The 27,835-nt window shown below is 45.1% G+C and overlaps 1 protein-coding gene and 1 long non-coding RNA gene across 6 annotated transcripts; both read left to right on the top strand.

The window, feature by feature from the left end:
- The first annotated feature begins 18,487 nt into the window (after positions 1–18,487).
- LOC124650050 lies at positions 18,488–20,399 on the top strand. 5 transcript variants are annotated; one of them, XR_006986863.1, is made up of 6 exons: positions 18,491–18,925; positions 19,010–19,067; positions 19,162–19,260; positions 19,345–19,402; positions 19,910–20,059; positions 20,340–20,399. It is a non-coding gene; the product is annotated as an uncharacterized LOC124650050 (long non-coding RNA). The 5 variants fall into 5 exon arrangements; XR_006986864.1 differs by having other exon boundaries at positions 19,345–19,393; XR_006986861.1 differs by lacking the exons at positions 19,910–20,059; positions 20,340–20,399 and having other exon boundaries at positions 18,488–18,544; positions 18,682–18,925; positions 19,345–19,659.
- A 7-nt stretch (positions 20,400–20,406) lies between these two features.
- On the top strand, positions 20,407–23,079 carry LOC124647396. The gene is made up of 6 exons (XM_047187350.1): positions 20,407–20,686; positions 20,784–20,850; positions 21,695–21,727; positions 22,152–22,200; positions 22,819–22,946; positions 23,034–23,079. The coding sequence occupies exons 2-6, from the start codon at positions 20,786–20,788 to the stop codon at positions 23,077–23,079; spliced, it is 321 nt and encodes a 106-aa protein (XP_047043306.1). The 5' UTR covers positions 20,407–20,686; positions 20,784–20,785.
- The last annotated feature ends 4,756 nt before the right edge of the window (positions 23,080–27,835 follow it).

Below are 27,835 nucleotides of genomic sequence, written 5' to 3' on the forward strand. Positions count from 1 at the left end.
AGATCAACTATTTGTGTAATATGAATCATGTGATTCAAGATTGTAAGACATTATGGCTTGTAATAAATAATGACTGTGATATTCGACTATTATGCCTCGCAACAACATTATCCTGGGATTGCGATGAATGACATAATAGGCATCTGGACTTAAAAATCCGGGTGTTGACAGTATGCATGGTGTGCCGGTACATTATGTTTATGCTGCTCCCATTGTCTATCAGCACCTTGCTGAACTTGACGCGAGTCGTTGGTCCCTTCATGATCGGGTCCACCATGAGAGCGTAACCGCCCGGATTCGGCATGATTTTGGGGTGATCCCGGTACGACCATGTGAGTTCCTGATCTGACCACAGCATGTATTTTGGCACTGCTGGCATCACCGCGTTTACTTCCATGGAACGACGGCGCAGGCTTTGCTTGTCTGTCGGCTCGGTGACGAACACGACACAGCACACATCTGGATCTTCATAAACATTCCGGCCCAAAGGTGCCGGTGGAGGTGGTTGGCCGTGGCCCTCTCCCACCTGATTGACTTGATGATACTGCTGCTGCCTGTTTGGCCGAGGCTGTACCGGTAAAGCATTTGCCCCGGTAAGCGGTGGTGGTGGTGGTAGTTGTTGCTGGCGCGGCATATCTTGTGGTGGTGGCATCATTGTGTTGCACCCTTGTGCCTGCGCATCTTTTACCGACCCCTTTTGCATCAAGTACTTGGTCCAGGTACAATCTTTTGTCTAGTGGTTTGACGGGTGAGCCGGATTCGGCGTGTGCCACCGGCAAGGTTGATCCATGGCGGCTTCCATGGTGTATTTCGCGGGTTCTTGCCAATTCTTTTTCTGGCCCCAGGGTTTCTTTTCGACCCATTGTTTCTTAAGACCTGCCCATGGCTGCGATCCGATTCTTTGCCTCTGGCTGCCGCTGGCATCAGAGTTTTCTTGCACAGCAGCAACTTGCTGCGAGCCATACCTTCGATCTGGGAAATCTTCCCTTCTTTTGTTGTTCCGGTTATCCCGGTATTGCTGCTGAGGCGGGTTTGATTGTTCCGGCTCAGCTTGTATCGCCGGTTGCATTGGGTCTCCCAACGCATAGTTTTCCGCCACACGCATCATTTCCGCCAACGTTGTTGGCATGTTTCTCTGCAGCCTTTGCCACAAAGGCGAACCTCGCCGGCATCCTTGGCTGAACCAAGCAATGGCCTGTGCTTCTATCACTCCTTCACAAGAGTTTCTAGTGGAGTTCCACCGGGTCAGGTAATCCCGGTATGTTTCCTGCGGGCGCTGCACGCACAAAGCGAGCTGCTGAGGCCTGTTTGGCCTTCTGTAGGTGCTCGCTGAAGTTGCTCACAAAAGCTTCCTCAAAGTCCAACCAGCCATTTATGCTTCCTTCCGGCAAGTTGTTCAGCCAGATTCTTGCCGGTCCTACCAGAAATGTTGGCACGATTCTCACGGCCCAACGCCGGTTTCCTCCTCCGGCTATACAACCTCCGCCACCAGCGACGTATACCGCGGTCACATAATCCGCGAGCCAGTCTTCCGGCTTAGTGGTGCCATCGTATGTTTTGGTGTCACGGGGCAACTGAAAGTTGCGAACTGGTGGTTGCTCTTTCATGATCCTTGGGCCAAAGCACTTTGGACCCGGAGGAATACTCTGTCCAGACGGTGCCTCGCATCCCGTTCCGGAAAGTTTCTTTCTCCCAAGCGTTCTCCCAAAGGGCTTCGGTAAGCGGTGAGTCTTGTCGAATCAGCTTCATCGTAACGTTCCGGTACCGCGGCCCTCGCCTGCCGGTACCTTGGTGGAGGCATCTCCTCATCATCATACGCTGCCCTTGCAGCCGGATAGTTTTGCCCGGTTTCGTGTCTACCAGGCATGATTGTTTCCGGCATAGCCTCCTTTGGCGTAGCCTCGATCCGCCCCTAGGCTTTTTCTACCGGCATCGTGTTGCCCGACTTGTTGTTTACCGGCAAGGACCGGATCGTACACGGTCATCTCGCTGTGCGTTCACCTCTTTTCTCTTCTTCGTCCGGATGGGGGACGAGGCCTGCCCATGGGACTTGCTTCCGGCATTCTTTGTTGAACGCGCGGATTTTGAGGCCACAGCCTTGTTCGGCTTAGCTACCGTGCTCGACGATTCTCGTCGCTCGATAGTGTCTAGCAGCTCTCTAACACGCTCTTGTTGTTTTGCCAAGGCATCTCCGGTAAGCGAGTCACACAGGTCTACAGCAGCCTTAGCAGCTTTTATGGTTTTATCCGGGCTACTGTATTTAGGTTTCTCTACGATGCTAGTAGATGCAGAGGTACTTTTGCCGCTAAGAAGTTCCTTACGCAAATTCTGATCTAGATTGCGAGCCTTAAGCCGGTTCTCCGGTATCCTAGCAGCATGAGCGCTAACAGAAGCAAAGCCATGGGCAGCGTTGTACTCACGTAGGGTTAGGTTCAGCTCGCGCTGCGCCCGGACGATGTCGGCGCCGTTCGCGAGCAGCTTCTTGCGTTGCGCCTCCAGCTCCGCCTGAGCCGCTGTCGGGTCGATGTCTGCGCGATGGGCGTTGCCAGCACGTTCATCGCCGCCTGGAGAGGTGTTGCCGGTGGTGCGGAAGATGCTCCCGGTGCGCCGGTGTCACGCTCCAGCGGTGGCTTGGCCGCACGGGTCAAAGCCGCACGACCAGCACCTTCATCCGCAACCTCCTTGCCCGCGCCGGCCGCGCCAGCCATCATCACCTCGACGCTGCCGACGGCGCGGCCAGCACAGAGCCACCTTGGCGGGTCCGGTGCCACCAGCACCGGTGAGAGGCGCTGGCGCACGGGGACGGTGCCGAAGTAGACGCGGTGGCTGCCGAACTCGATGATGCGACCGTTCTTGGGGAAGATGCCGCCGTTGGCGAAGCAGCCCGCGTTGTCGTTGATGAAGTCGATGGAGTAGAAGCGATGGACGAGCGCAGACACTGTCCGCTCGCCGGCGACCTCGAGGATGCCCGCCCGAATGTGTACTCCAGCAAGCGCCACTTCATGCCCCACGGTGGGCGCCAACTGTCGTCGTGGTGAACAGACAGATGCCATAGGATGGCATAAGTTGGGGCCGAATGGACGCTAGAGGATTCGGGGGAGGGTTTGTGATTAGACGGGATGAACTTCCGGATGGTTTCCTCAAGAACTTAGCCAAGGCTAGAGGTTGAAGAAGAAAGACATAAGGAAGAACTCGCTCTAGATCATCTTCTTTATTAATCTCAACAGGTTACAAGTTTCTCAGTACAAGTGTTCTTCTAAACCTAGCTCTCTTCGTGTGTGTCCGTGAGAAGGGCTGCCCCCTCTCCTTATATAGGGGAGAGGGTGGCTTACAGGGCAAGAAACCCTAATGGCATCTTTGACTAGACAAACTACTTTACAAAGCCACTTTAATCATAGATGACACCGGAGTCCTCTTTAATCAGGGATGCTGACGTCCTCCGGCTTCTTTGACCGTCATCCTTCTCTTTATCGTCAGCCCTTCGTTTAAAGCTACTTTGCTTAGCTCATCTTTGTCTTCTAGCTCTGGAGAGAATCTTTGACCAGTCCTGCCGACATGCTCTTCTTTCCGGTAGCCCGGTATCTTCTTTATCCGGTTCCGGCATACCCCTCTTGGGGATACCGGCTTAGCTTCACTTAGCTAATTTCTTATCTCTATGCTCCGGTACGAACATTAAACCGGTATCTTGATGGCTCAAACCATCCGGTTTGGCATGCCTTTGGCATACCGGGGGTCATCCCCCCAACATTCCACCATAGAGACAAAGGCGTGGTGCTCACAAAAGTTTGCTAGTTGCCTCCAGGTGGTTACTTTGCTCTTTAGATCACCAATGACATTACGCAAGGAATGGGACTTGAGGCGCAAGTGTCTTGCAGTAGGATCTTCACGGCGAGTATCGGCTATAGGAGTAGATTCTTGTGGGTCCTCATGGCTTTCATCACGGTTTAGGTCCTCGCCTTGACCTTCATTGTTGTTGAAGTGGGCATCATCATCATCATCATCATCATGAGAGCCGGATGACTCGGGGGTACTAGGAATGGGATTGTCCATAAAGATCATCCCCGAGTCATTCGGAGAAGAACTTGAAGCTTGGCCTTGGTCACTTGGTGTTGGTTGTTGTGGTAGATGAGCTTGCGGTAGATGTTGTTCTTGAGCTTGATGAGTTGAGCTTGTACTTGGTGTTGGTTGTTGTTGTAGTTGTTGAGGTTGAACTTGAGGTTGTTGTAGAGGTTGGCTTGCACTTGTAAGATCAACGGAAGAAGCTTGGCCTTGTGGTGTAGATGGCTCCACTTGGGTGGAACTTTGTCCTTCCCCGGTACTCATAGAAGGTAGCTCTTGAGGTTGGGGAATGCCAACACCCATCCTTCCTATGGTATCCGGGGGAAGTGCATCTCCTTTCTCACAAGAAGCACTTCGCTCCTCCAAAGATCTATCATCTTCATCGAATGTCACATCACAAGATTCTACAACCCGCCCATTTGACTTGTTGAAGAATAGGCGTGAGAATCCATAGCATAGCCAACAAAAATTCCTTCTTGAGCTCTTGAATCAAACTTGGATAGACGTGTGTCCTTGACAAGAACATAGCATTTGCATCCGAAGACCTTGAAATATGACACATTGGGCTTGTTGCCGGTGAGTATCTCATATGGTGTCTTCTCTAGACCTTTGCGAAAGTAGAGACGATTAGTAGCATGGCATGCGGTAGAGATAGCTTCCGCCCAAAAATTGTAGTTAGACTTGTACTCCATCATCATGGTTCGAGCGGCTTCGATCAAGGTTCGATTCTTCCTTTCGGAGACCCCATTTTGTTGGGGAGTATATGGCGTGGAGTATTGGTGTTGGATTCCTTCTTCGCCGAGGAAGTCATCCAAAGTATAGTTCTTGAACTCCGTTCCATTGTCGCTCCATATTGCGAGGATCTTGTTGTCGTACTTGCGTTGAACTTGATTGGCAAACACCATCATGGTCCGTTGAGTCTCACTCTTGTACTTGAAGAAGAATACCCAACAATAGCGTGAATAGATATCAACAATGACGAGGCAATACTTCTTTCCTCCAAGACTTTCATGAGACGGTGGACCGAAGAGATCAACATGTAGGAGCACCAAGCATCTTGTGGTAGAGATGATAGTCTTGGCCTTGTGAGGAGCTCCATGCATTTTTCCTTGTACGCAAGCCCTACAAACACGATCTTTACAAAAGGAGACATCTTCTTTTAGTCCGAGAATGTGGCCACCCTTGTGGAGACTTTGCAAAGTCCTCATGTTGACATGGGCTAGTCGGCGATGCCATAACCAACCCTTGTCACCTTTGGCGAATAGGCAAAGAGCGGAAGATGTTGTCTTTCCGGAGAAATCAACAACATACAAACCGTTCTCTACATATCCAACAAAAGCTACACAGAGTGTCTTGCTCCACAAGAGGACCACCATATGTTCATCAAAGAAAGTACATAGACCCATACGAGCAATTTGATGAACGGAGAGTAAATTGTAACCAAGGGTCTCGACAAGGAGGACATTCACAAGTGAGATGTCGGGTGTTACCACCACCTTGCCAAGACCCAATACCTTAGAGCACGTGTTGTCGCCATATGATACGGTAGAGTGAGAAGGCTCGAGGTCGACAACAATATTCTTGCTTCCGGTCATATGACTTGTGGCTCCACTATCAACCACCCACTTGGCGCCACCGGAAGCATAGTCCTACAAGGAATCAAGTCTTGGATTTAGGTACCCATTTTTCAATGGGTCCTAGCATGTTAGTAACAAGGGGTTTGGGAACCCAAAAATAGCAATCAACATTGTCCTCTTGAGGACCAATAAAGCGAGCACGAATATGTCCATAGTAATCAACAAAAAGAACATGAGAAGGGTTGTTAGAGCCGGCGAAACCCTTCGAGGCGGAGTTGGGTACTCCATCCCTTCTTGAGCTAGCATCGCTCTCCTCAAGGTTGATCTCCATGTTATCCTTGTTCTTCTTCTTCTTGGTCCTCTTATTCCTCTTCCTCTTTGGCTTGGTAGCCACTCCTCCTTCATTGCAAGAGCCCTCTTTGGCTCCATATTTGGCTCCAATGACTCCTTCCAAGTACTTGGTTTGAACTTGGAGTCTATCAATTTTGGCCTTCAAACGATTGACTTCATCTTCATGCTCCGGGTGAGGAAATATCAAACACTTGGACTTCCTTTGCCTTGTTCACCCGGAAGTGTTCCATCAAAGCTTCTTCTTGGAGAGAGTTCATCTTCATGAGTATACGCTTGTCACTCTCCAACTTGGCAATGTCACATTCATGGGTGCAACACGCACGGTCCTTGCTCAAAGGAAAATACTTCTTCAATGCTTCCTCTTGCATGGAATTGACCTCCATGAGTTTGGCTTCGCTCCTCTTCAAGGCGACTATTTCTTCCTCATGATCGCAACAAGTGACCTTCTCTTTGCTCATGCGGAGGCATTCCACCAAAGACTCTTCTTGCATGCTACTCAAACTCAAAAGCTTGGCCTTGGTGGTCTCAAGTGTGGCAATTTCTTCTTCATGATTGCAACATGAGGTATTCTCCTTGCACAAGCGATAATACTCATCCAAAGCTTCTTCTTGAAGAGCATTAACCTCCAATAGAAGAGCATTGTGCTTCCTCAAGGAAGCAACTTGATCAACAAGCTCGTCATGGCAAGAGTTGGGGTCTTCCTCATCTTTTTCCTTGTTGGCTTCCTCTAGAGTGATCATCTTCTTCTTGAGCTCCCCCATCAAACCAAGAGCATGGTCTTGGTCCTTGGTGAGTTGGGAGATAATAGCCTTGTTGGAGTCTTCAAGGATGATGACACTAGCTTCAAGAGACATGCGCAAGTTTTGTTCTTCTTCAAGCGCTTGATTGAGAGAGGCAATCTCATTTGCCGCCTCCCTTTCAAGCCTCTCCTTCTCCTCTATAAGATCTTGTGCCGCACCAAGTTGGGCCAAGAGAGCCCCAACATGAGTCTTGGTATCCCCTTGCATGTTAGTGAGAAAAGAATCCAAACCCATAACCTCACGCTTAATGGTGAGAGTAGTGGCATCATCAATATATAAGGCATTAGTTGAAGATGAGAGTTTGTAAGGGGGTTCTACCTCCGAGGATACCTTTGCCATAAGGCAATGAGCGTTGTGGGTGATGAGGTTCTCATTAGGAGAGTCGAAGAGGGAGGTAGAGGGAGTGGTAATGGCGATGGCGGCCACTACCTCTCCTTCCTTGTTGGAGCTCTTGTCCTCATGTTCTTCATCCTCATCGGAGGAGTACTCTTCTCGAATGATGAAGGCTCTAGGCTTCTTGGTGAAGGGGACCTTGTCATCATCGGGCTTGGGGGAGAACTTGGAGAATCCTTTGGAGAGAGACTTGAAATTTTCTTTGCGGACAAGCCTTCCACCATTATCCTCTCTTCTCTCAAACATACAATCCGCAACAAAATGATTCTTGTCGCCGCAATTGTAGCATGTTCTTCCCCTTTGCCCCTCCCTTGGGCTCTTGGAGAAGCTTCTTGGAGAATCACGTGATCTTCTTGGTCTTGTGCTTCGGGACTTGTTTCGTCCCAAAATTTCTTGGCGGCGAGAGCCATGTGCTCATGATAGTTGGTCTTGAGATCATCCGGTCCCCATTCAATGGGATCCTCATCGCTTTCACTAGCCTCATGTACCTTCATCTTCAATGCAAGGTTGGGCTTGCGGGTGTTGTGGGCGCGAGCAACAAGATCCTCCGCATTCTTCTTGGAGATGTCCAAAGCGATGACTTCGCTAAGAACTTTATCGCACTACAAGAGATCTGATATACTATGACGGGCTCAAGACGTCATGCAATAGCTATAAACGTCACGGAAGATACCTCCGTGACGTAGTTTGAGCGTCACAAGCATCGTCACGGAATCCCCGTCACGAGATTACTCCCTAGTGACGCGGCGCGCGAGAAAACGTCACTCGAGTATGGATGATGTCATGTGTGATGTCAGCACCTAGGAGACATTCGTATGTCTGGGAAACGTCACAGATTAGTGTCACGGTTAATTTAGAAAATTGTGATATTTATTCGATTTTTTAATTTTCCTATTTTTGCAAAATTAAATATTTATTTCATGTATAATTTTTCCAATTATTTTAGCAAGAAATAATCTTTATTTTTCCTTTCATGTAGGTATTATTTTCTAAATTTAATATGCATTAGATTATTTTGAATACATATGACAACATATACTCAATTGCCATTGAATCACAATATATGTGTATATATCTAACTCACAACCAAATATCATTGTACATAACTGAACAGATGTTGCACTACAAAAGCATACTAAAATATGAGTAAACTAGTCTCACGCTCCAATAGCACCACAACATAATCATGGCTTCCGTGCACCATCAAGTATGGTGTCGGGTTCTGAGTTGGGTACTTCCGTAAGTGGAAGCTAATAAGGCTATTCATATGTTATAGTTTTTTCCTCTTGGATCTTCTTCATAGCCATCAATTCTTCATGTTTCTTGCTTTGCATCACTTCAAGTGCAACGTCTTGCGTTTTACCTCTGTCAGTTACCTGTTATTGGTACATTGCAATTGCGTTCGAAGCTGATGTTCTAAACCTCCCAAATCTTGATTGGTACCCCATGATAGAAATGAAGGTTATTGAGGAGTTGTGCTCCGTCAGAACTTCAACCACAATATGTGTACCAAACACTAGGTGCTCATCTTCTTTTATTTTCCATGGAAGTCTGTAGAAGAAAAGCATTGTTGCTCAAGTTAGATACAGTTGATATGTGCAATTGAACTTACAAAATAATAGGTTCGAAAGACGCAAGCATGTTGCTCAATTAAACATTGATATGCACATGATCATGAGCAGGTTATAAAAAAGCATTATGTACAAATATGTATGACACTAAGATATAATGCCTTTTCCTTTGATATATGTAGAGTTAGCTCCAGCTCCTCTTATCCAGAAATATCACCGGCATCATCATCATCATCCTGCTCATCATAATTTGACTATTATTTGGAGCCACTGCCACCATCCTCACCTCTCGCAACTTTAATACTTATTTTTTCCGACCGTATAGGAGTTGACTAGCTATGTTTTGTATGTCCCCAAGAGGGCCTGCCTCCTCAGTCATGCGCCTCTTAATCCTTGCTACCATGTTCTTCTCATACTGCGGAGTTGCGGACATGATTTTACTACTTTGACGAAGAAGGATATCATGAAACATTAGTAGCAAAATATGTTAACATATAACAGTAAGACTTAAAAAAGCAATTGACCATAAGCATACAGTCGGTTACTATTTGACAAAAGGCCTCATGCATATGTCTACCTGACCCTCTTACATATCATGACTCCCTTTATCTCTTTAATAGGGAAAAGCATGTAAATAGAGCATCACCTCTAAAGCATTTAGTTTCAGGACAAATTGTAGTAGTTTCAGCACATAGGTTTATATGATAGCATGCTTGTCTCTGGGTAGTTTTGAAAAAAAAATGCTGAACCAAACTACTTAAAATACAGAGAGCATGCAATTTCATCTTAAGTTTTCGGTTAAAATAGGAGCTACTCTCTGTACAAGAACACACTGTAGGTAAGTTAACAGAAGTCATGTTGAGATTCAGTAGTATCATCATGGCTGTTATGCTATCAATTAGTACTAACTAAGGATATATCATCATGGTTGTACTTACTCATTAGAAAAAAAATCTCTTCCACAAAGGATCATCTTGTACTAGATGGTGTTAATAAGGATGGGTATATATATTGATTGACGAGAAAAGCATGCACAATGTTGTTTTTCCAAGTCATAAACTTCACTAAATTCAACAACCGAAATATGTACCCGAGAATACAATACCTTAAGGCATATTGTAGGATAAACAACAAGTAATGGACGAATTAGAATACCTGCTGATGATCTACTCTAGTGTCTACCTACGAGATTCAGAATACCCGCCAAGAGTCTTGTTATTTTCTACAGCCTTCTTGCTCGCAAATGGTTTCTCCAATCAGCTTGAGTACCAACATGAAACAATCTAAATAAAAGGAACCAGCTACTTGTACAATGCTTATACGTATATAGAGCACGACCATGATTTCATAATCAACCGATTGCCACATCCCTATCACTATTATACACGCCAAGTATTGAGCGAGTGGGATATCTTTAAATTTTGCACTATGAACCATTCAAGTGTCTCTTCTAATAATACTTTTCTTCGCTATATCCCTACAAAATTTCATCATGTTATTTGTCCTGATATATAAAGAATTTCACCTCTGTATATTTGTTCATGCCATTCATGAAACAAATAAGTAGGTATCTGCAAGTTACATGTGAACCCCTTGTTTTCCTAATAGAAAACCAAAAAAAGGGTAATACAGAGTTTATCTTCCTAATTCAGTCACCAAAGAAAAACTACTACCTTATTTTCGAACTGAACCAAGAGAGGAAGGAGGCGCTCAGACCAGAGCAGAAACCAGAGGAGGGCAGTGGCATTCTTGTGGGAGCAGGCCGAGGTGTTCTTTGAAAGATAAAATAACCTATATAAATATTAAACTCTGAAGTAAAACAGAAAGCTGCATAGGACATTCATTCAGGATTGTAACTAATCGCCATTATCAGCTAAGCTAATGGCACCAGACTGTTTTTCTTGGGAGTTGCCCGCTGCTTCTTAGCAGCAGAACCTACAAATAATGAAAAAACATTTAAGAAACTGAAAACATAGAACATGAAAGAACTCGCTGTATGCAGCAGGCACAATAGACCAGTTTCATATTGCGATCAAAACTACATTTAACTAAGGTATAAAGTAATTGGTTCAAACCAATTCAAGCAAATGGATCCAAGGAGAAGGTTGCAGATGCTGGACTCTCAAGCTGTATGTCTATCATCTCCCCCTACGTGACATTTCCATGTAGTATATCACCATTGATCGGACATACTAATAGATGAAGCTGTACCACAATCTATGAATCAGAACGATGGTGCAAGAGCAACCAATACACCAAGTATGAAGTACCTTCAGTTCCCACTACTACGATGGTAGAGGATGTTGTTACCTTCAGGAGGACGGCGGCGTTCTCGCGGTTGCAGGCGGAGGCGTTCTCGTGGATGCAGACAATGCAACCCCCGTGGTAGGGAATCGGGGAAGGGGCGCAGAGAACGTCGTGGGTGAGGCCGGCGGCTCCGATCCCGCCTGTGAGGAGGTCCGTGATGTTCGTGCCTGCTGGGACGTGCAGGATAAGGTCGCGGGTGAGGCCGGCAGCCCCGACCCCGCAGATGAGGCGGGCGGCGCAGTTCGATCTGGCTGGAGCGGGTGGATCGGTGGGCACCTCTGATCGATCTGGTTCATCGTGAGAATGGGGCAGAGGAGGAGGAGGAGAAATGGGGGGAAGTTGCGAGAATAGTTCCGCTCAGGAAAAATAGTGGTTAGAAATTCTTCAAGTCACCGACATGTGGGGGCATAAGGTGCAGTCAGCGAAAAATTGAGAAGTGGAGGGAAAGCAGTATTTTGGGTGGAGTGAAAATGGATTTTTGGTGGAAAAATTGAAGGAATAGGGTCTTCGGTCGAGGAAAAATTATTTAGTCAAGTTATTTTTAATTGCTAGCCCTGGCCTCCATCGCGGGCTAGCGGATATATTTCTTATTTATTTCCATCTGATCAATCCATAGTCTTCATTCTTTCTCAACTGCATAGTATAACGCAATGGATCGCACCTAGTGTTTGACTCATATATGTATATAAACCTATTATGAAAAATGTATTAAAAACAAAATGTTAAAATGTCAAAAAGGTTTAAAATAAAACTTATGGTTGCACACAATTTTTCGGGGGGAAAACATTTTATATGGCCTACTAAAAAACACAATATAAGTGTCACGTGAATAGTCATGTTGCAACATCAAAATTTCTCTTTTCTAGAAACATAGAAATGTTATTCTTCCCGAAAACTTGTGTATAAATATAGAATGTTGGAATGTACATACAAATTTTTATTTAATTTCTATTTAATTTTTTAAACTTTGTTTTTACATAGCGAATTTATATGCACCCACGAGGTGAATTGAATTTCATCTGAAGTATGCTCTTTACTCCTTGATGGATTAAGCTAGTTATAGCCTACTTACTTGAAGCATCGATCCACCTGCTTGCTTCTTTCTCTAGTATGTGCACATCTCCACGGCTCCACGCGTACAAATCATTGGGCTCGTTAATTAGTTAAGTTATATATGTTGAATAAAGATATTCTTTTATTTCTTCACTAATACGTGGATCCCACCTCAACAGTTCCTTGCTAGCTATTATATGATGCAATACCATTTTTACCGATTGTAATTTTTCTGTGACCCATGCATTCTCGTCATAGAAGCTATTGAGTCGTCACAGAATGTGCTAATGTGTGACGGTGATTGTGTGACCGTCACGGATCATTCGAAATGCATGACACCATAGGCAAAACGTCGCACATTATGATATTCCATGACGTTACGGACCATTGTCATTAGAGTTTTCGTCACAGTATATCAGATCTCTTGTAGTGTCGGATGTCATAGAACGGAAGGAGGCATTTTGGCGGATGGCCGTCAACTTCACTTCCTCATAAGGGAGGAGAGCGTTGTAGAACTTGCGCTTGATCCAATGGTCATCCACAAACGTTGCTCCAAGATCTTCCATTTGTACGGCAAGAGCGATGAGGCGCCGATACATTTCTTCGGGGGACTCTCCTTCATTCATGACGAAGTTGTCGGCCATGTTGTTCACTTCATCAAAACGAGAGCTTTGGATGCTTGCATTTCCGAGGAAGAGCTTGTCGGGTTTATCCCATGCTTCCTTGGCGGTCTTGAGCGAGCGGATATGAGCGCGGTCCTTGGGCGTGACGGCCATGTGAATCATGTTGATGGCGGTGGCGTTGAGTTGGTCATCCACCACATCTCTTCTTGTCAAGCTCTTTGGGTCTCGTGGTGAGTAGCCTTCCTCGATGATACGCCAAAGCTCGGTAGATGCGCTGCGCACATGAGAACGCATTAAGAATTGCCAATTTTCAAAGTTATTTGACTCAAGTAACGGTGGTGAACCATGCGACAAGATATGTGGCATAGGTATCGGAACGTTTATGGTGTAATCACTTGGTGGTGGCACCGCATGATTACTCCCTAGACGTTCCGCAACCGGTGTCTCATCCTTCCCCTTTGTTGAAGTGCCGATCTCCCCAAGCCCTTCCTTTTGTGGATCTTTTGTCGTTTGCGCAACAAAATCAACAAGAGGAAATGGGTTAGCTTTTGGTGGGGGATCATCGGCGCTTGCTTTAGGATCTATGATAGGGGTTGATTTTTGAGCAACCAACTCCATCATCATCGCCTTCATTTGGTTAACGATGGATGACTCCAATTTCTTGAGGTCATCCAATGTAGCCGTTGTGCTATCGATGGGAGATGATGGAGCGGGTGGCACATGGGAAGGTGACCCATTCCCAAATCCATCTTTTTCGGCCATTTCTTAGGCGGTAAAGCCCGAGCAAGAAAACCTTGCTCTGATACCACTTGAATGGATCGTAGCGAACAAGAGGGGGGGGGTGAATGGTTGCTACGTCAAGTTTTAGTATTTTTCAATTTTAGCGGTGCAGAAGGTAAAGGTGATTGCTTTAGTGGTGTTGGTGTTCCTACAATGATCCTAGAACAAGTGCAACAAGCAAAGGAACAAGCAAGATAGTAAGAGTAAGGAGCGGGACAACCGGATGGCGCGGAGACGAGGCGAGGTTTGTTTCCCGCAGTTCCTCTCACAAAAGAGAGTACATCTGCGTTGAGGAGGTGCTAGCCTCACACAAGAGACTAGGCGGCCACACCACGAAGGAAGGCCTCACCTTCTTCCTCAAGAGAGCTCCACAAAGGGGCTCCCCCTTCTCCACTAAGACACCGGTCGAAGCGGTGATTCCTTCAGAGGGTTGGGGCGAGCTCCACACCACAAGGAGGCTCCCAACAACCTATGAGGCTAGCACAACACCAAGATAGCCTCCATAGGTGCACTTCCTCCAAGATCCCACCATAGGAACCCTAACACCAAGATCCACTAAGGAGTAGCAAGTATTGGTGAAATCTCTCTTGGTAGAACTATAGATCGGGGTCTCCTCCACCACTCAAAATTTGGGCAAGATTGGTTGGATGGTTGGGGAGATCCTCAAGGTTTAAGCTCAGCAACAATGGAGGAGAGAGAGAGAGGAGAGATAAAAACGAGTTGGGGAAGAAGGGCCCCTTAAATAGGCTCCTCCAAATCCAACCGTTATGTCCAGTTTTTGCCTAAGCGGTACCACCGCTTTGGGTAAGCGGTACTACCGCTCTGAGTTCGAAATCCCACAGATCTGGTCCATGTGGACACAGAGCGGTACTACCGCTCGCGGTACCGCTCGAGGTACCGCAATAGGGTCCAAACCTTACTGGACTCAAAGCGGTACCGGAGCGGTACTGAAGCGGTACTGCCGTAACTAGTTACGGTACCTGGGCGGTACCATGGGCGGTACTACCGCTCGCAAGCGCTACTACCGCTTCAGGTACCGCAGAGGTACCGTAACTCGTAATGTGGGTCAAATCCAGCGCAGAACTACAGAGCGGTACCGTGGGCGGTACTAGTAGGGGTAGCGGTACTACCGCTACTAGTACCGATAGTACCGGTCTGGCAAAAATTGGTTTTCTCCCATTTTTCTCTCCAGCCATGTCACCTCGCGATACACACACAAAACCAGAAAACCTATAAGCTACGCTTCAGTCTTCCGATCTTGACGTGTCCAGCGAGGTCACCGTGCACTTGCAAATCTAACAATGATACTCAAGGCACACGGTGAGATTACTCAAGTGCTGTCATCAAACACACAAAACCCGGGGTTTAGACTTTGCTCTTTCATGGGCACCTAGAGGGGGGTGAATAGGTGCTAATCAAATTTTAAATATTTTTCAAATTAGGATTTATACAAAAAGTAAATTCTCTAGATATGCAACCATGTGAATTTACCTATATGACAAGATGCAAGCAATAACACAACATACAAGTAGTAAAGTATGGTAAAAGGATAGAGGTAATCGAGAGAGGAGCACACAAAGACACAAGGGTTTATTCCCATAGTTCCTTCCTTTTGAGGGGAAGTATGTGTACGTTGGAGGGGTGTGGTTCCACGAAAGCGTACCAATTCCACCAAGGACTCACCCTATTCCCCGGTGAGCAAACCACAAAGGTTAAGTCACGCTCCACTAAGCGGTGGCCTTGAAGGTGGCAATCGAAACCTTTACACCAAGTATGGGGCACACATCAACAACCAAATTGGAGGATCACAAATGATGCCCATGAAGCATTCCACAAAGAACTAGCTTTGCGACGTCCTCACAAAGATCCAAAAGGTACACATGAATAAACATGAAGGATTTGAGCGGTGGTAACAAATTGGTTTGGTGGGATCGTACATCTTGGTCTTCTCCTTCACTCCTCAAATACTCAAATAATCAAGGTGTTTGAGTGGGGGAATGAGGAGATCTAGATGAATTTATGAAGCGTAGTAATGGTGAAGAGAGGGAGTGGGTCGTCAAAGTCTCAAGGTAGGAGAAGACCCTTTTATATAAGGGAGGAGGGAAAAATGGCCGCTGGTAATTAAGGAGGTCTTTTTCTGGCCCGGCTTGAACTCCCGGGCCTGCCGGTACACTCTGGCTGGCTGGACTTTTCCGATAGGGGACGAACATTCCGGTCGAGGCTACTGCGAGCATGCCGGATGCTTTGACGCTCCGGCGGACATAGGGATGGACCACTGTGGCCCAATCAAACCTTCTAGCGGTGGCCAAACCACTCCGGCTAGAGCCTGGGAGCACCTCGAAGAGTGGAAAAATAGCCGCAATGTCAAGATGACCTTGGATATTTGTGCTTGTATGGGTGAGGGTGGTTTAGGATGTGTATAGGTTCAGAAAGGACTGCACAAAAACCTCTCGATATCCTAGCCACAAAATGAAACGAAAAACATCGTGCTTCTCTTATTTTTTGCTTCCCGAATCCAGAAATTCTCCACTCCATTTGCTTGTTTTCTAAATAGCTAGTAAGACTTAAGTAAACAGTTAGTATCCAAGTAGTGTTAACAAATATCAAAATCAACTTAGGAGACGAAATGCTCTTTCACATTGGCATCGCAAGATTTGTCGATTTGGCACTCTTTCTTTGGCATGGCCGATTCCCAGAATAACATCAATGTGCTCAACTTCTCTCTGGTGTTCTACCGGCTAATGGAAGGCACTACTCATATGGTGAGCTATGAGATCAATTGCAATGCATATGACATGCCATATTATCTTGCTGATGGCATTTATCTTGACTGGACCACACTTGTGAAGATAATCTGTAATCCTCAAACAGAGAAAGAAAAAAGGTTTTCTAACATGCAAGAGGTTTTTAGGAAATATGTGTTACGAGCATTTGGTGTGATCCTAGCTCGGTGGGCTATTGTTCGTCACCCAGCTAGAACATGGTCTCTTCGGAACATGGATGACGTGATTACCTATTGTGTGATCATGGACAACATGATCATCGAGACGGAGCGTCCTGGTGGCCGCAATAAATGTGGGACTTTCAGGGTGAGTTGGTTGAGCCAAACCCTGGAGCAGGAACCTGGGAGGGGTTTCTAAATATCAAAGTTAAAGTCGCTAACATCAGCATTTTCAGACGCCTCCAGAAGGATTTGAATGACCATTAGTGGGTATTGGCTGGCCATGAAGAGAATGATGAGTAGTCAATATCATCCATTTTATTTGTTAATTGTGAACTATGCTCTGTCAGTTTGATGCATGGAAATACATCTGGACTTTGGCATTTATTTGAATGTAATAATAAAGTATTTTGAACCTCTATTTTTGTCGTTTGTATGACCAATTTATTACATATATTGCACAATTTTGGTGGAAAAAAACCAACCCGGCCTCAGCGGACAAAATGCGTCGGGCCGCTGGGGGCACCCTAGACATAAACTGTCTTTCATGACCCGAAGGACAATTTCGCGTCCGCGGACCGACGCAAAAACGGATGCGCGTGGTCACTTTTGGTGTCCGAAATGCACTGGGCCGCTAGAGATGCTCTAAGATGGATGGTGGAGGTCGGACAAGGAATAAACCAAGTCGGCCTAGATGGCTCGTGTACTCTCCACACTGGACCAAGACATCGCTCATGCAAAAAGGAAGGGCGGCTTGCCCAGCCCCGCACTACTAGGAAAACAGCTAGCCACAATATCGCTAGAAGTGGTGCATTGTAATAATGGTGCACCACTGCTATATAGGAGTGGTGCACCACTATCACGTGCGCCAATGCTAGCCCATTACCAATGACGCACTAGGATTAGAGGTGTGACACTACTATTCATGGGCATAGTGGACCCCCTCCCCCAAACATACCAGTGGCGCACCACACCTAGGTGCGCCATTGCTATGTAGCATAGCAGTGGCACACTAGGCTATGATGCGCTACTGGTATGTCTATGGGGCGGGGGATTTTGGGCACCCTTAGCATTGGCGCACCAAGACATGGTGCGCCATTGCTATGTGGACCAAAATTCCCACCCACCCACTTCTGTGGATCGCCTTTTTAGTTTTTTAAAAAATAAATAAAACGGTAAAAAAATAAAAATCATTTGAGATGTCCATGTGTGATATGTTCTACTTTTTAGGAAAATTAACAAATATGGATTTCGACCTTTTCTGCAAAATGGCGCCATTTTTTGGTAAAACGGTTTTTCCGGTTGCATACGATCTCCTATGAAAAAGAATTATATGAAAATGTATCTACAGAAAAATTTACATACGATTTCAACGCCGTACGTTCGTTTACTGATTTTTTTGGATTCCTAAAAATCAAAAAGGAAACATGATTTTTTTCCAGGTTTTATGAATCTCACGGTATGATTGCTGCACCCCCATGGAGCTCTCACAGCGCTTTGGATTTTCGGCCGTCCGATCGAGCAGACGTGGCGCGATCTCGGCCGTCGTTCCGTCCAGAGCGCTGAGGCCCTCCCGCAGACCCACGTTTTATCCATGGGTCGCGAAAAGGCCCGCTCGGCCCGATCTCCACCAATCGCCACGCCCCCAATCGCTCCCCAATCCCCTCCTCTGCCCATCTCCTCCCCAATCCTCTCCCCTCGCGCCCGCATCCCCGCCGCCGCACGCCTCTCTCCCTCTCCTTCTCTCCCCGCACCGCCCCTCTGCCTCCACACGTCCCTCTCCGGAACCGCCGGCGTGAGCGTCGGGCGGCGCGGCCGACCTCCGGCAGGGGCCGACGGTACGGCCAAGGGGCGGCGCGACCGGTTCCCGTAGGGATGGCGGCGCGGGCGACCTCCACAGGCCATTGAGTGCCGGGGAGCAGGGCCGCCGGTGAGGCCACGCGCGGCCAGTGCGCCCAGCGACGGTGGTCGCGGCCGGGGCCAGAGCAGCTCGACGACGGTGGCTGTGCCCCTCGCCAGCAGCGAGGCGCCCTCTCTCTCGGCGGCTGCCTAGTGAAAGCAGCAGGTCGCCGCCTCCTCGTCACAGCAGGTGCACCAAACCCCTCGTAGTGCTCCTCCCCCAATCCTCTTCATCCTCACGCTGCAGCCACCGTCCTTGTCGTCCGCCCCCTCCCCTCCCGGCGGCACTTCTTGATGTGCTTCGCTTCCAATCTCCTTCTCGAGCAGGGCAACCACAAGGTGGGGGCGGCGGTTCCCGGCATTAGCCGCAACTCTCGTCGTCGAGCACGGATGCAGTAGTAGCAACAACTACGCAGATGCGGTCAATGGCGAGGCGGTGGAGAAGGAGGTCGGATCTCCCTTCCGCTCCAGCCACTCTCCTCTCTCTCCCAGAAACGACACCCCTGACAGGAAACCCTAGCGGTGGTAACGAGCACCTTGCGGACGGGGGAGGAAGAAACAAGAAGGCCATGTAAGTTGCCGTTCTCCCAGTCTCTTCTCTTTGCTTTTGTTGTTCGTTGTCCTCTCTCCTATTGATTGATCTTCTCTCCTGCAGGGAAACAATGGACACAGTAATGTCATGTCTAGATTCCTTTCTATTATCGGTAATTGAGGTGATCTGCTTATATTGGATGGCAAATATTTCTGAAAGAATTTATTTCCATCGTATTTGTCATCTCCTAATTGCCATTACTTTAATCAACAAAGGGACAAGAACTGCAAAAAAGAATGTTTAGGAAATGATATTATCTTCGGTCTAAGACAAGAGCACCTTGCGGACGGGGGAGGAAGAAACAAGAAGGCCATGTAAGCTGCCGTTCTCCCAGTCTCTTCTCTTTGCTTTTGTTGTTCGTTGTCCTCTCTCCTATTGATTGATCTTCTCTCCTGCAGGGAAACAATGGACACAGTAATGTCATGTCTAGATTCCTTTCTATTATCGGTAATTGAGGTGATCTGCTTATATTGGATGGCAAATATTTCTGAAAGAATTTATTTCCATCGTATTTGTCATCTCCTAATTGCCATTACTTTAATCAACAAAGGGACAAGAACTGCAAAAAAGAATGTTTAGGAAATGATATTATCTTCGGTCTAAGAATATTTCAATCTACAAATCTCAACAATCTGCCCAAGCTCATGCAGCTCTAAATTGTAACGAATGGCCTGATAATTATATTATCTCTCTTGATTTGGAGGCGTTATTTATACATGGATATTTTTTACCTGTACTAAACAAATGGTACTTTCTGATTTGGAAATGTAGAATTAGTTGGTATTTTGATGAGAGGTGTATGAATGTGATATTGTTTTGAGCAATGTATGGATGTGATATCGACATATATTGTAGAACAGTCGTGACAAAGGTTCTCCAGTTCACTCTTGTGCTTTGTGAAAATTTATCTTCTTGGCAAGCTATAATTGACTGATTACCGTGATTTCTTTTCATTACACTCAGGTGAAATCTGCCACGGTACTGTTTGTCTTGATTGATACCGGCGGTGCGAGTGCTTCAGGTTTTATGTAGTGAGCAGCTAGGAATTGTAATTTTGGTTCTAGGGAGTCAAGTTTACTCTGATGATAGATACAAGGGCTAGGGTAGCTCAAGGTAAATCATCTCACAAGTTTTGGTACTTGAGTACTTCTACATGTGTTCCAACTACATGATACTAATACATGAGATTTAAGATTTTCCAGTATTAGTTAATGTGAAAGGTATATTTTGTAATTGTGCATATCTTACAATCATAAACCCAATGACCCCATTTCTCTTCTATTATAATAAAGACATCAACCTGTTTTAGTTTTCATGATTTTATTTTTCATGCAGTTCCCTTGCTATTATATGTACTTGCTCCTTCTGATCTCAACGCTATTTTTTAATTCAGGTTGATGTTCTCTTTCAAATCTTTGGCGTTTGGCATCAAAATATTTATTTAGTTTGATAGTTGATCCGCTGGAAGAGATATGATGCAGTACTCTGTGTGACGTTCTGCAGCGTTGAGGGTTTATTTGTAGCCTGAGTGTGACTCGGTTACAGAAAATGTATTCTTCAGAAAAGTGGCAGGTGCACAGTCATTTATTGCTTTTCATCAAACCTTATGGAATATATTGTCCCATATTTATATTCAGGTTTTGGCATATCATATTTGAGGAGTTACCTAGATAGTGGCTTAAAACTAGAAGCAACCGAGTCAAACAGATACAGGTTATAATGCAAATTGTCTCCTCTCTGGTGAGTTGGATTTTAGGTTTCTAACATTTCCACTATTCTTGCTAATTCGGCTTGAGTTATGCTTGCACTCATTTCTCCCTGTTTGATTTCGACGAAGCCATGACAAATCAGGCTGGCCATGTACACACTGACACCATTCTTCCCAGGGGCAGTGCCCAAACCAAGTACGTGTTTTCTCTGTCTGGATAGAAATTTGTAGATGCTCGTGCCTTTGTTAGATTTATGTGCCTTCACGTTTCAGCCTAGTGAGATCTGATTTGCTTGGTAATAATGGAGAGTTGGTCTCTATTTTTCTTAGGAAATGGAATTTTCTCTGTATGTTCGGACTGAGGGGTGTTAGTCTGTGGTTTATATTGAATGCAAAGCACTTAACTTTCAGTCTCTTTGAAATTTCTTAGAGGCCTGATAACACTGTCTGTCACCAGTTGGTATGTGGTAAATTCTGCTGGATTGATTTCATGTTGATACAGTGAGATTGAAATGTAGTATGTACTATATTGTGGCTTCTCCGATGTTTCTACAACTTTACTGGTCATGCCATATCACGTATTTTCCATATTTCGGAAGGCAACTGGGATGCTCAGCAGTAGCCGTGGTTTTTTGTTATCTCATCTACCTGCAACTTGACTATTTTCTCGTGTTTCTTGGTACAACAACTCTTCATATGGTTGTGCATCTCCTCCCCTTAATCTTCTGAATGTTTCTTGGTAAAACAACTCACGTGAGCTTATGCTCTTTTTAGTTAGTCTCTGGGTGTGCTCATTGCCTAGATTCAGTTGTGTACCGCCTCCATTTCATTCTTCTTTGATGAGTGCCCTGGCTTTGTTTAAAAAATATGCCTGCAATTTGTATCATTCTCCGCTATGTATTGGTGCCTCCATGCTACAGTTCTACCTCTACGAATTGATTTTGCATTGAGATGATAATAGATTTGGCTACAAGATAACGAGATATGTAGACGAATGGTGGCTTGTAACTTACCTTTTTTTCTATGCTTTTGACTTCTAGGAACAGGTTCAGGAGAGCGGCCACTGCAATAAGGTAATTTCCCCTCGCGTGTTCTAGCATACATGTGTATATTGAAATTGTTTGTCGGTGCCCTCACCTCTTTCTTCACTTACCGCTTACTTATAATAGATTTTTCATGCATGGTTAATATAGTGGTTGCAAAATTGTTTGTCGGTGCGAAAGTCGGGGAACGTGCGCTAATTGTATAATTTTTTGTTGCTTCCAGTAACTAAGAGTACGAGATTCAGAAGTTATGGAGATTTTTATCTTAATTGCTCCCGGTAAAACCTAAGAAATATATTATCATATTGGCAGTTAAGTTTTATCCCCATTATACAAAATAAACATTGGCATGAGCTCCACGGAACCGTGCGCCAAGGCGCACCCCTAAATCGGCAGTTAGATTTCATCTGTTTTATTTTGTTTTCCCTCTCCTCACATATCTTAATTCGTTCAGGTTGGTCTATGTTCTACAGGAGGAGGAAGATCAGATTCTTGACATTCAGGTTGGGGATGTCCTCTTTTCCCAAAAATACATGTGTTTGTGTTTATACCTGGCAACTCAAACATTTTCTCATCTTATTATTGATTTACTAAGTGAATGTTAATGGAGCATGTTTTTATTGCCTCACCACCTTAGTTTCACGCTCTTCCAAATTTCCCGTCGTGCTAATTCATATAAGAAATTAAAAGTAACTTCACGGTAGCTACACATCGACCCCACAAGAATGAGGATATGGAAATCAAAAGGCAAGATGATTATGCAATGTTTTTATTCTGATGCCAAATCATCTTCCTTACATGTTCATAGCGTCTCCTAAGAAGAAGATTTTTTGTGCCGCTTTAGTTGCAACCATCTTATCAGTGGAACTGCAGGGATATTTTGGAAGTAAGTTGGAGTGAACTAGATCTATCATTTGTAGTTGAATGCAAACTGCATAGACATGTACAATGGGTAATAAAGTTTTTAAGTAGTCTGTTAATTTTTAGTGTATTCTCTGGTTATACTTAGTGTAGATGTGCTATCTTTTTTAAGTAGAGTCACATGAGGTGATTTGGACGAGTGAGACAACCATGATAGGGAAGGTGGTTTCGATGCACAACGCCCATTTGCTAAAATGCAGGTACTTGGATTGTTTCTTCGGAAGTTCCTGTGCAGTTTATTTATCGTGATGATTGCATGGATTTTGGAGAGTTGGCATATGCAAGGGGGAGCTGTGAGGTATTGGTTTGGAGAGTGGGTATATGCAAGGTATCCTCCGAATTAGGTTGTTGATTTAGTGGCTGCCCCTTTCGCTTTGTTTCTTACACTTTTTTCTTCTTTGTTCTTTTTCTTCAGGTTTACATGGCAATCCTTCCATTCTGGCCTTCTCATTGTCGGTTGATATGTATGGTTTGTCCGATGCTTGCGTTTTATGGATGATGTCAATTCCCTGCCACGTCCGCAGGATCCGTGGTCTTGGACTCCTCTCATCAGCTTATTCATTAGATCATCATTTGGTGGGACTGTCTTCCTCCGGTAGTCCGGTGGCCATGATTCGGGTTCCCTGCGGGTACTCATTCTACATTTGGTGCTTTTGATTTATTTGTCTTCTAATATTCTCAAAGATATCTGCTGAGGGTTTGAGCGGTTGTTTGTTTTGTCCGTATAAATACTATGGAATTCTTTCAAGTGTAATGTTTCGATTTAAACATGTCAATTTCACTTAATGGAAGTACCACCTTCTAAGTTTATTTCTTGATATATATGATGATGTCTGTATAAGATGAAACATTTACTTGTCTAGATACTGGTGTTGTAAGTCTGCATCCCTTGATTTGGGATTATACCATCAGCATGCAAAGTAGGAGATCATTATTTTAAATTCTTTTCGGAACCAGTATCATGTTTGAACTGGTCGCTAAAGATCCTCAATGCTTAGTGTACCGTGTGTTGCCATATATATTGATCAATGTATCCAAGACTATCCTCTCTACTTCTTGATTTTATATTACGTAGAAAATTCGCATAGAAGTGATTTATGTGTCCGTAAAATTTGTTCTCCCTGCAATTCGCTAACTTCTTTTATCTACCTGCCAACTAAAATGAAACTTCGGTACTAATAGTAACTAGGAAGAGAATTTATGTGATGTCCACAATTTATATTTCTAAACTCCGGCATGAACTACTTCACATCAATCTCACATGGAAGAGGAGAGGAACATACCGGTTTCTACCAGCTAGCATTTGGTGGAGTTGTTCTGTCCATTACCGCACCGCAATTTCCGCCTCTCACCTCTAGCATACACACCCTCCTCCACATTTTGTGCCGTTGAAGCAGAAATAGCAGTGGTAACCGAGGAATAGCAGTGTCGACACAAGAAAAACAAGTGTATTGTCCTCCAATTCCCCTCTCTCCGCTACAGTTTGACCTTGCGCTCACTCTGATTTCTCCTTCCTTTGCAGCTCCCATCCGGAGCCCACTTTGCTAACGAGATGGAGCCGCAGGTCCCCCCAGCGCCTCAGCGCCCTCTTTGACAACGAGCAGAGATGCATCTCCTTTCCTACCTCCACCAGTCCGCCCTGACGACGATACATAGCGATAGGGTCCCCTCCGGCCTCCTCTCCGATAACCAGCTGGAGCCACTCCGCTTGGACAACCGGCAATACTTGCCCCAACCACCAGGAACAAGGCCATCCCCGAAGTAGTCCTCGCCCTCCCAGTACCAAGAAAGGAGATCATCCTCATCCTCTTCTTCGACAGAATAATAAAGACAAGCAAATAGTGCTATGTCTACCCAAAAGGCGTTAGTGTACCATTAGCTATTGCCCGTGTAACATCGTCGTTTGGCTCTGCCCAGCTGGGCTTACCTACTCGAAATATGTAAAAAATATGTCATAGCACCACTAATTTTATTAGGGTCCTCACTTACATTATCCATCGCATTTTACAAATATCTTCTACTCGAATCGAGGCATCTCAGCGTCCTTTGTACCGATCATCGTACAATATACTAACTTCAAACAGGTTTTCTGCAATTGCTACCGAAACGGCAACTAAAATAGGATTTAAGATTAACGTAGCATGCTCAAGAATCTTCCCATTTGGTGTGTATTATCATAAATTCATCCTATCGATTTTGTGTTGTAAAACCTAATAAACCCATTATAATTTTCGCATCTAATTTTATCATCGTTATACAAAATGTACATCGATGCATCGGCACAAGCTCCACGGGATGGTGCGCCAAGGCGCACCCCTAAATCTAGTATATATATATAGGACATATTCATACTACACCCGGGTGTAGTTACACCCACGCGTGTTTCTCATAGTCTATAGAGTATCTATCATACCGAAGAGTATGTACATGTAATATGAAGTATATAAAACTATTTTGGTAGTATATATAATATTTTTTAGGCAGTATGTACATTTTTTTACGTATACATATGCATGTATTTCAGATATATAGTGCAAACTACATGCTCACTTGCATTTTTTTTCATCAAACTTGGTTTAGAATATCTTAGATATAGTGTAAGAACATACTCAAACCGATAATGTATCGTACATACTTCTATATGGTAGTATATTAGATATGAGTGTAACTACACCCAGGGGTAGGAAGTATTTATCGTATATATATATATATATAGGATTAATACTTCCTCTCCTCCATCCCCTTCTCCTCCTCTCCTCCAACCACTCTGGCGCCCCTCCCGCCTCTCCAGCCTTCTCTCCTCCAAGCACTACGACGCCCCTCCCTCCTCTTCGGTGGTCCTTGTCACACCCCAACTTTTGCAGCCCTGTTTGGTTGTCCTTAGTGCAAAAATTAGGGGGAACAAAAACTTTTTTTTCTATAAACTAATTAGATGAATTGCCTTGATCTGTTTGTTATAATGAATTGCTTTGATCTGTTGGTAGATGAATTGTCTTGATTTGCTTGTTGAGTTTTGTCTTGAGCTAACTCAAAGAACAACACCTCTAGTGGTAAAATCATCCTTGAATTCAAAACATGGGATCATCTACCCCTTAATACATCCTTCTCTCTTACCCTAGTCAAAAACCCTAAGGGATCATAAATTTGGCTAAGTCCTAAAATCTGTTTTTGGTTCCATTTTGGAACCCCTGGATTAAGCTACCTCTTGCCATACAAGGCAATGCACTTGGTCCTAGACCTATCTTATCATGAGCACTTTCCAACCATGTCCTTGCCTTGAACCAAATCTTTCTTATACCCACCTAGCATTAATGTTTTTGAAGCCAAGTCAATAAGATGTTATGGCAGGCTTAAAATGTGCAAACTTTGGCAGTTGTTTCTTAAGCACCCTCAACTGTTATTAGCGACCTCAATGCATGGATCTCATCTATGCAACACCCTCTACAACTTCCACGTCTTGCATGTCCCAATCTACCCCCACACTTCTTTTTATCACTTGATCTTGCACCCTATCCACTATTTCAGCACTAGATCACTTCATCCTATTTTGTCTCTTGTTTTTCTTATATCCAAGTTTAATCTTCACAAAAACCAAGAGTGGAATGATGGGTACTTTATTTATCCAACCTCTACCCTTGAGATCACTTCTCCAAAAATATTTTATTTACCAAAAAAATCCTATTTAAGACTCTTCTCTATTTTCACTACAAAACTAATCCTAGTTTTATCAAAGCCTTTCAATTTTAAATTTCTCAATCAAAATAAGTAATGTGGATGGTGTCTTGTATCATCTCATTTCCTTCAACCCAAAAATACTTTCTATTAGAGTATTTAATCTATTCTTTCTATTTAACCAAATGCATGATACAAACATACACCATTTCTTGCACCTTTTTCTTACCATATAGCTTGGAGAAAACTCTACTATGCTTTGTATGCAAGTAGACCTAACTTGTTTTAAAATTTATTCTTGTCTCTTTCAAAAATTTAGAAAGGCAAGATCAAAGTAAACACCTTTCAAATTTTGATCAACTCTCACATAGTGAGAGATGCCCACTCCTTTTTCATTCAAAAATTGAAATAGCAACTTATGTTCTTCAACCACCTCTCACTCATTTATTCTTCACCATCATCACCTTGACCTCAAGGCCGGGTTGAAAATTTGTGTCACCCTCTACATCCTTGATATTATGCCTCACTCACTATCTCACTAAAACCTTTCCCAACCATCATCTAAACCTCAACCAACACCAGACTCTTGGACAACCTGCGGCATCATTTGATCTCACTTGTGATCAAGTTCTACTTAGCAAGGAATGGGGCCGGCCATGTTGCTTGTATGGCACTCATACTCCATGTTCCTCTCTCCCTCCTCTCTTACTCACCTTGGGAACTCACAAACCTGCACCCCTACTACCTCTAGCACCTCTGCATCCCCTCCTTCTTCCCATAGTCAAACCCTACACTAGCCCCTCCATCATCTCTCCTCCTTCCCTATGCTATCAATGACATGGGCACATGTCCAAAGGCCCTAGACCTGCACCCCTATGCCTCTAACGTTGTCTCCAAGACTTCCCCGGCTCATTGGACCCATGAAGTGCCTAACACACGAGCCCCAAGCCCTAGCTTCCCCCTCCCTCCTCTTTCTTCCTTGGTGGTCACCCGTTCTTGCTCATGAAGGAAGCCGTAACCCCAGCCCTCGAGGCTGCGCCATGATGGTGCCCTGTCATCCCTCTACCCAACTTGCATGCTCCCGAGGCCCGCCCTACCTTGCAGAAGCCACGCCATGCTCGCCATTGGACGTAGTCACCTCCGTTTTGGATGCCGTCGCGTTCCCGAATTTCGGGAGCATCGGCAGCCGTGCCCAGCCTACACACCGCAAAGTCACCGTGTCTTGACCATGATGCAATGATCACTTCCCATCCGCGTGCCCCCTTTTTCCTTCCGTATGTATCAAACACCTTCGTGCACGCACGAGATATCACCTCGTTTCGGGAGACTCGTAACGCGATTCTCCTCGAGTTCTGCAGCACTGGAACCGGCTTTAGATTCCCTACTCAATGGTACCGCTTGCCCGTCCAACCACGCTCGTCCCCGACGTGGCTTCCTCTCCCTACACCGTGTCCACCGTAAGCCCGTGCCCAGCTATAAAAGGGAACCCGATGACCTCCGCTCATCCATTCGCCTCACACCACTTCCCTCCCGCCCCACTGAGCC

Source organism: Lolium rigidum, chromosome 4 (assembly GCF_022539505.1).
Source record: "Lolium rigidum isolate FL_2022 chromosome 4, APGP_CSIRO_Lrig_0.1, whole genome shotgun sequence".
Taxonomy (NCBI): Eukaryota; Viridiplantae; Streptophyta; class Magnoliopsida; order Poales; family Poaceae; genus Lolium; species Lolium rigidum.

Coding starts and splice junctions, on each gene's coding strand:
- LOC124647396 (XM_047187350.1), top strand. CDS start 20,786: ATGACAAATCAGGCTGGCCATGTACACACTGACACCATTCTTCCCAGG. Junction 20,851..21,694: donor AGGGGCAGTGCCCAAACCAA/GTACGTGTTTTC, acceptor TTTGACTTCTAG/GAACAGGTTCAGGAGAGCGG. Junction 22,201..22,818: donor ATCAGATTCTTGACATTCAG/GTTGGGGATGTC, acceptor GCTAAAATGCAG/GTACTTGGATTGTTTCTTCG.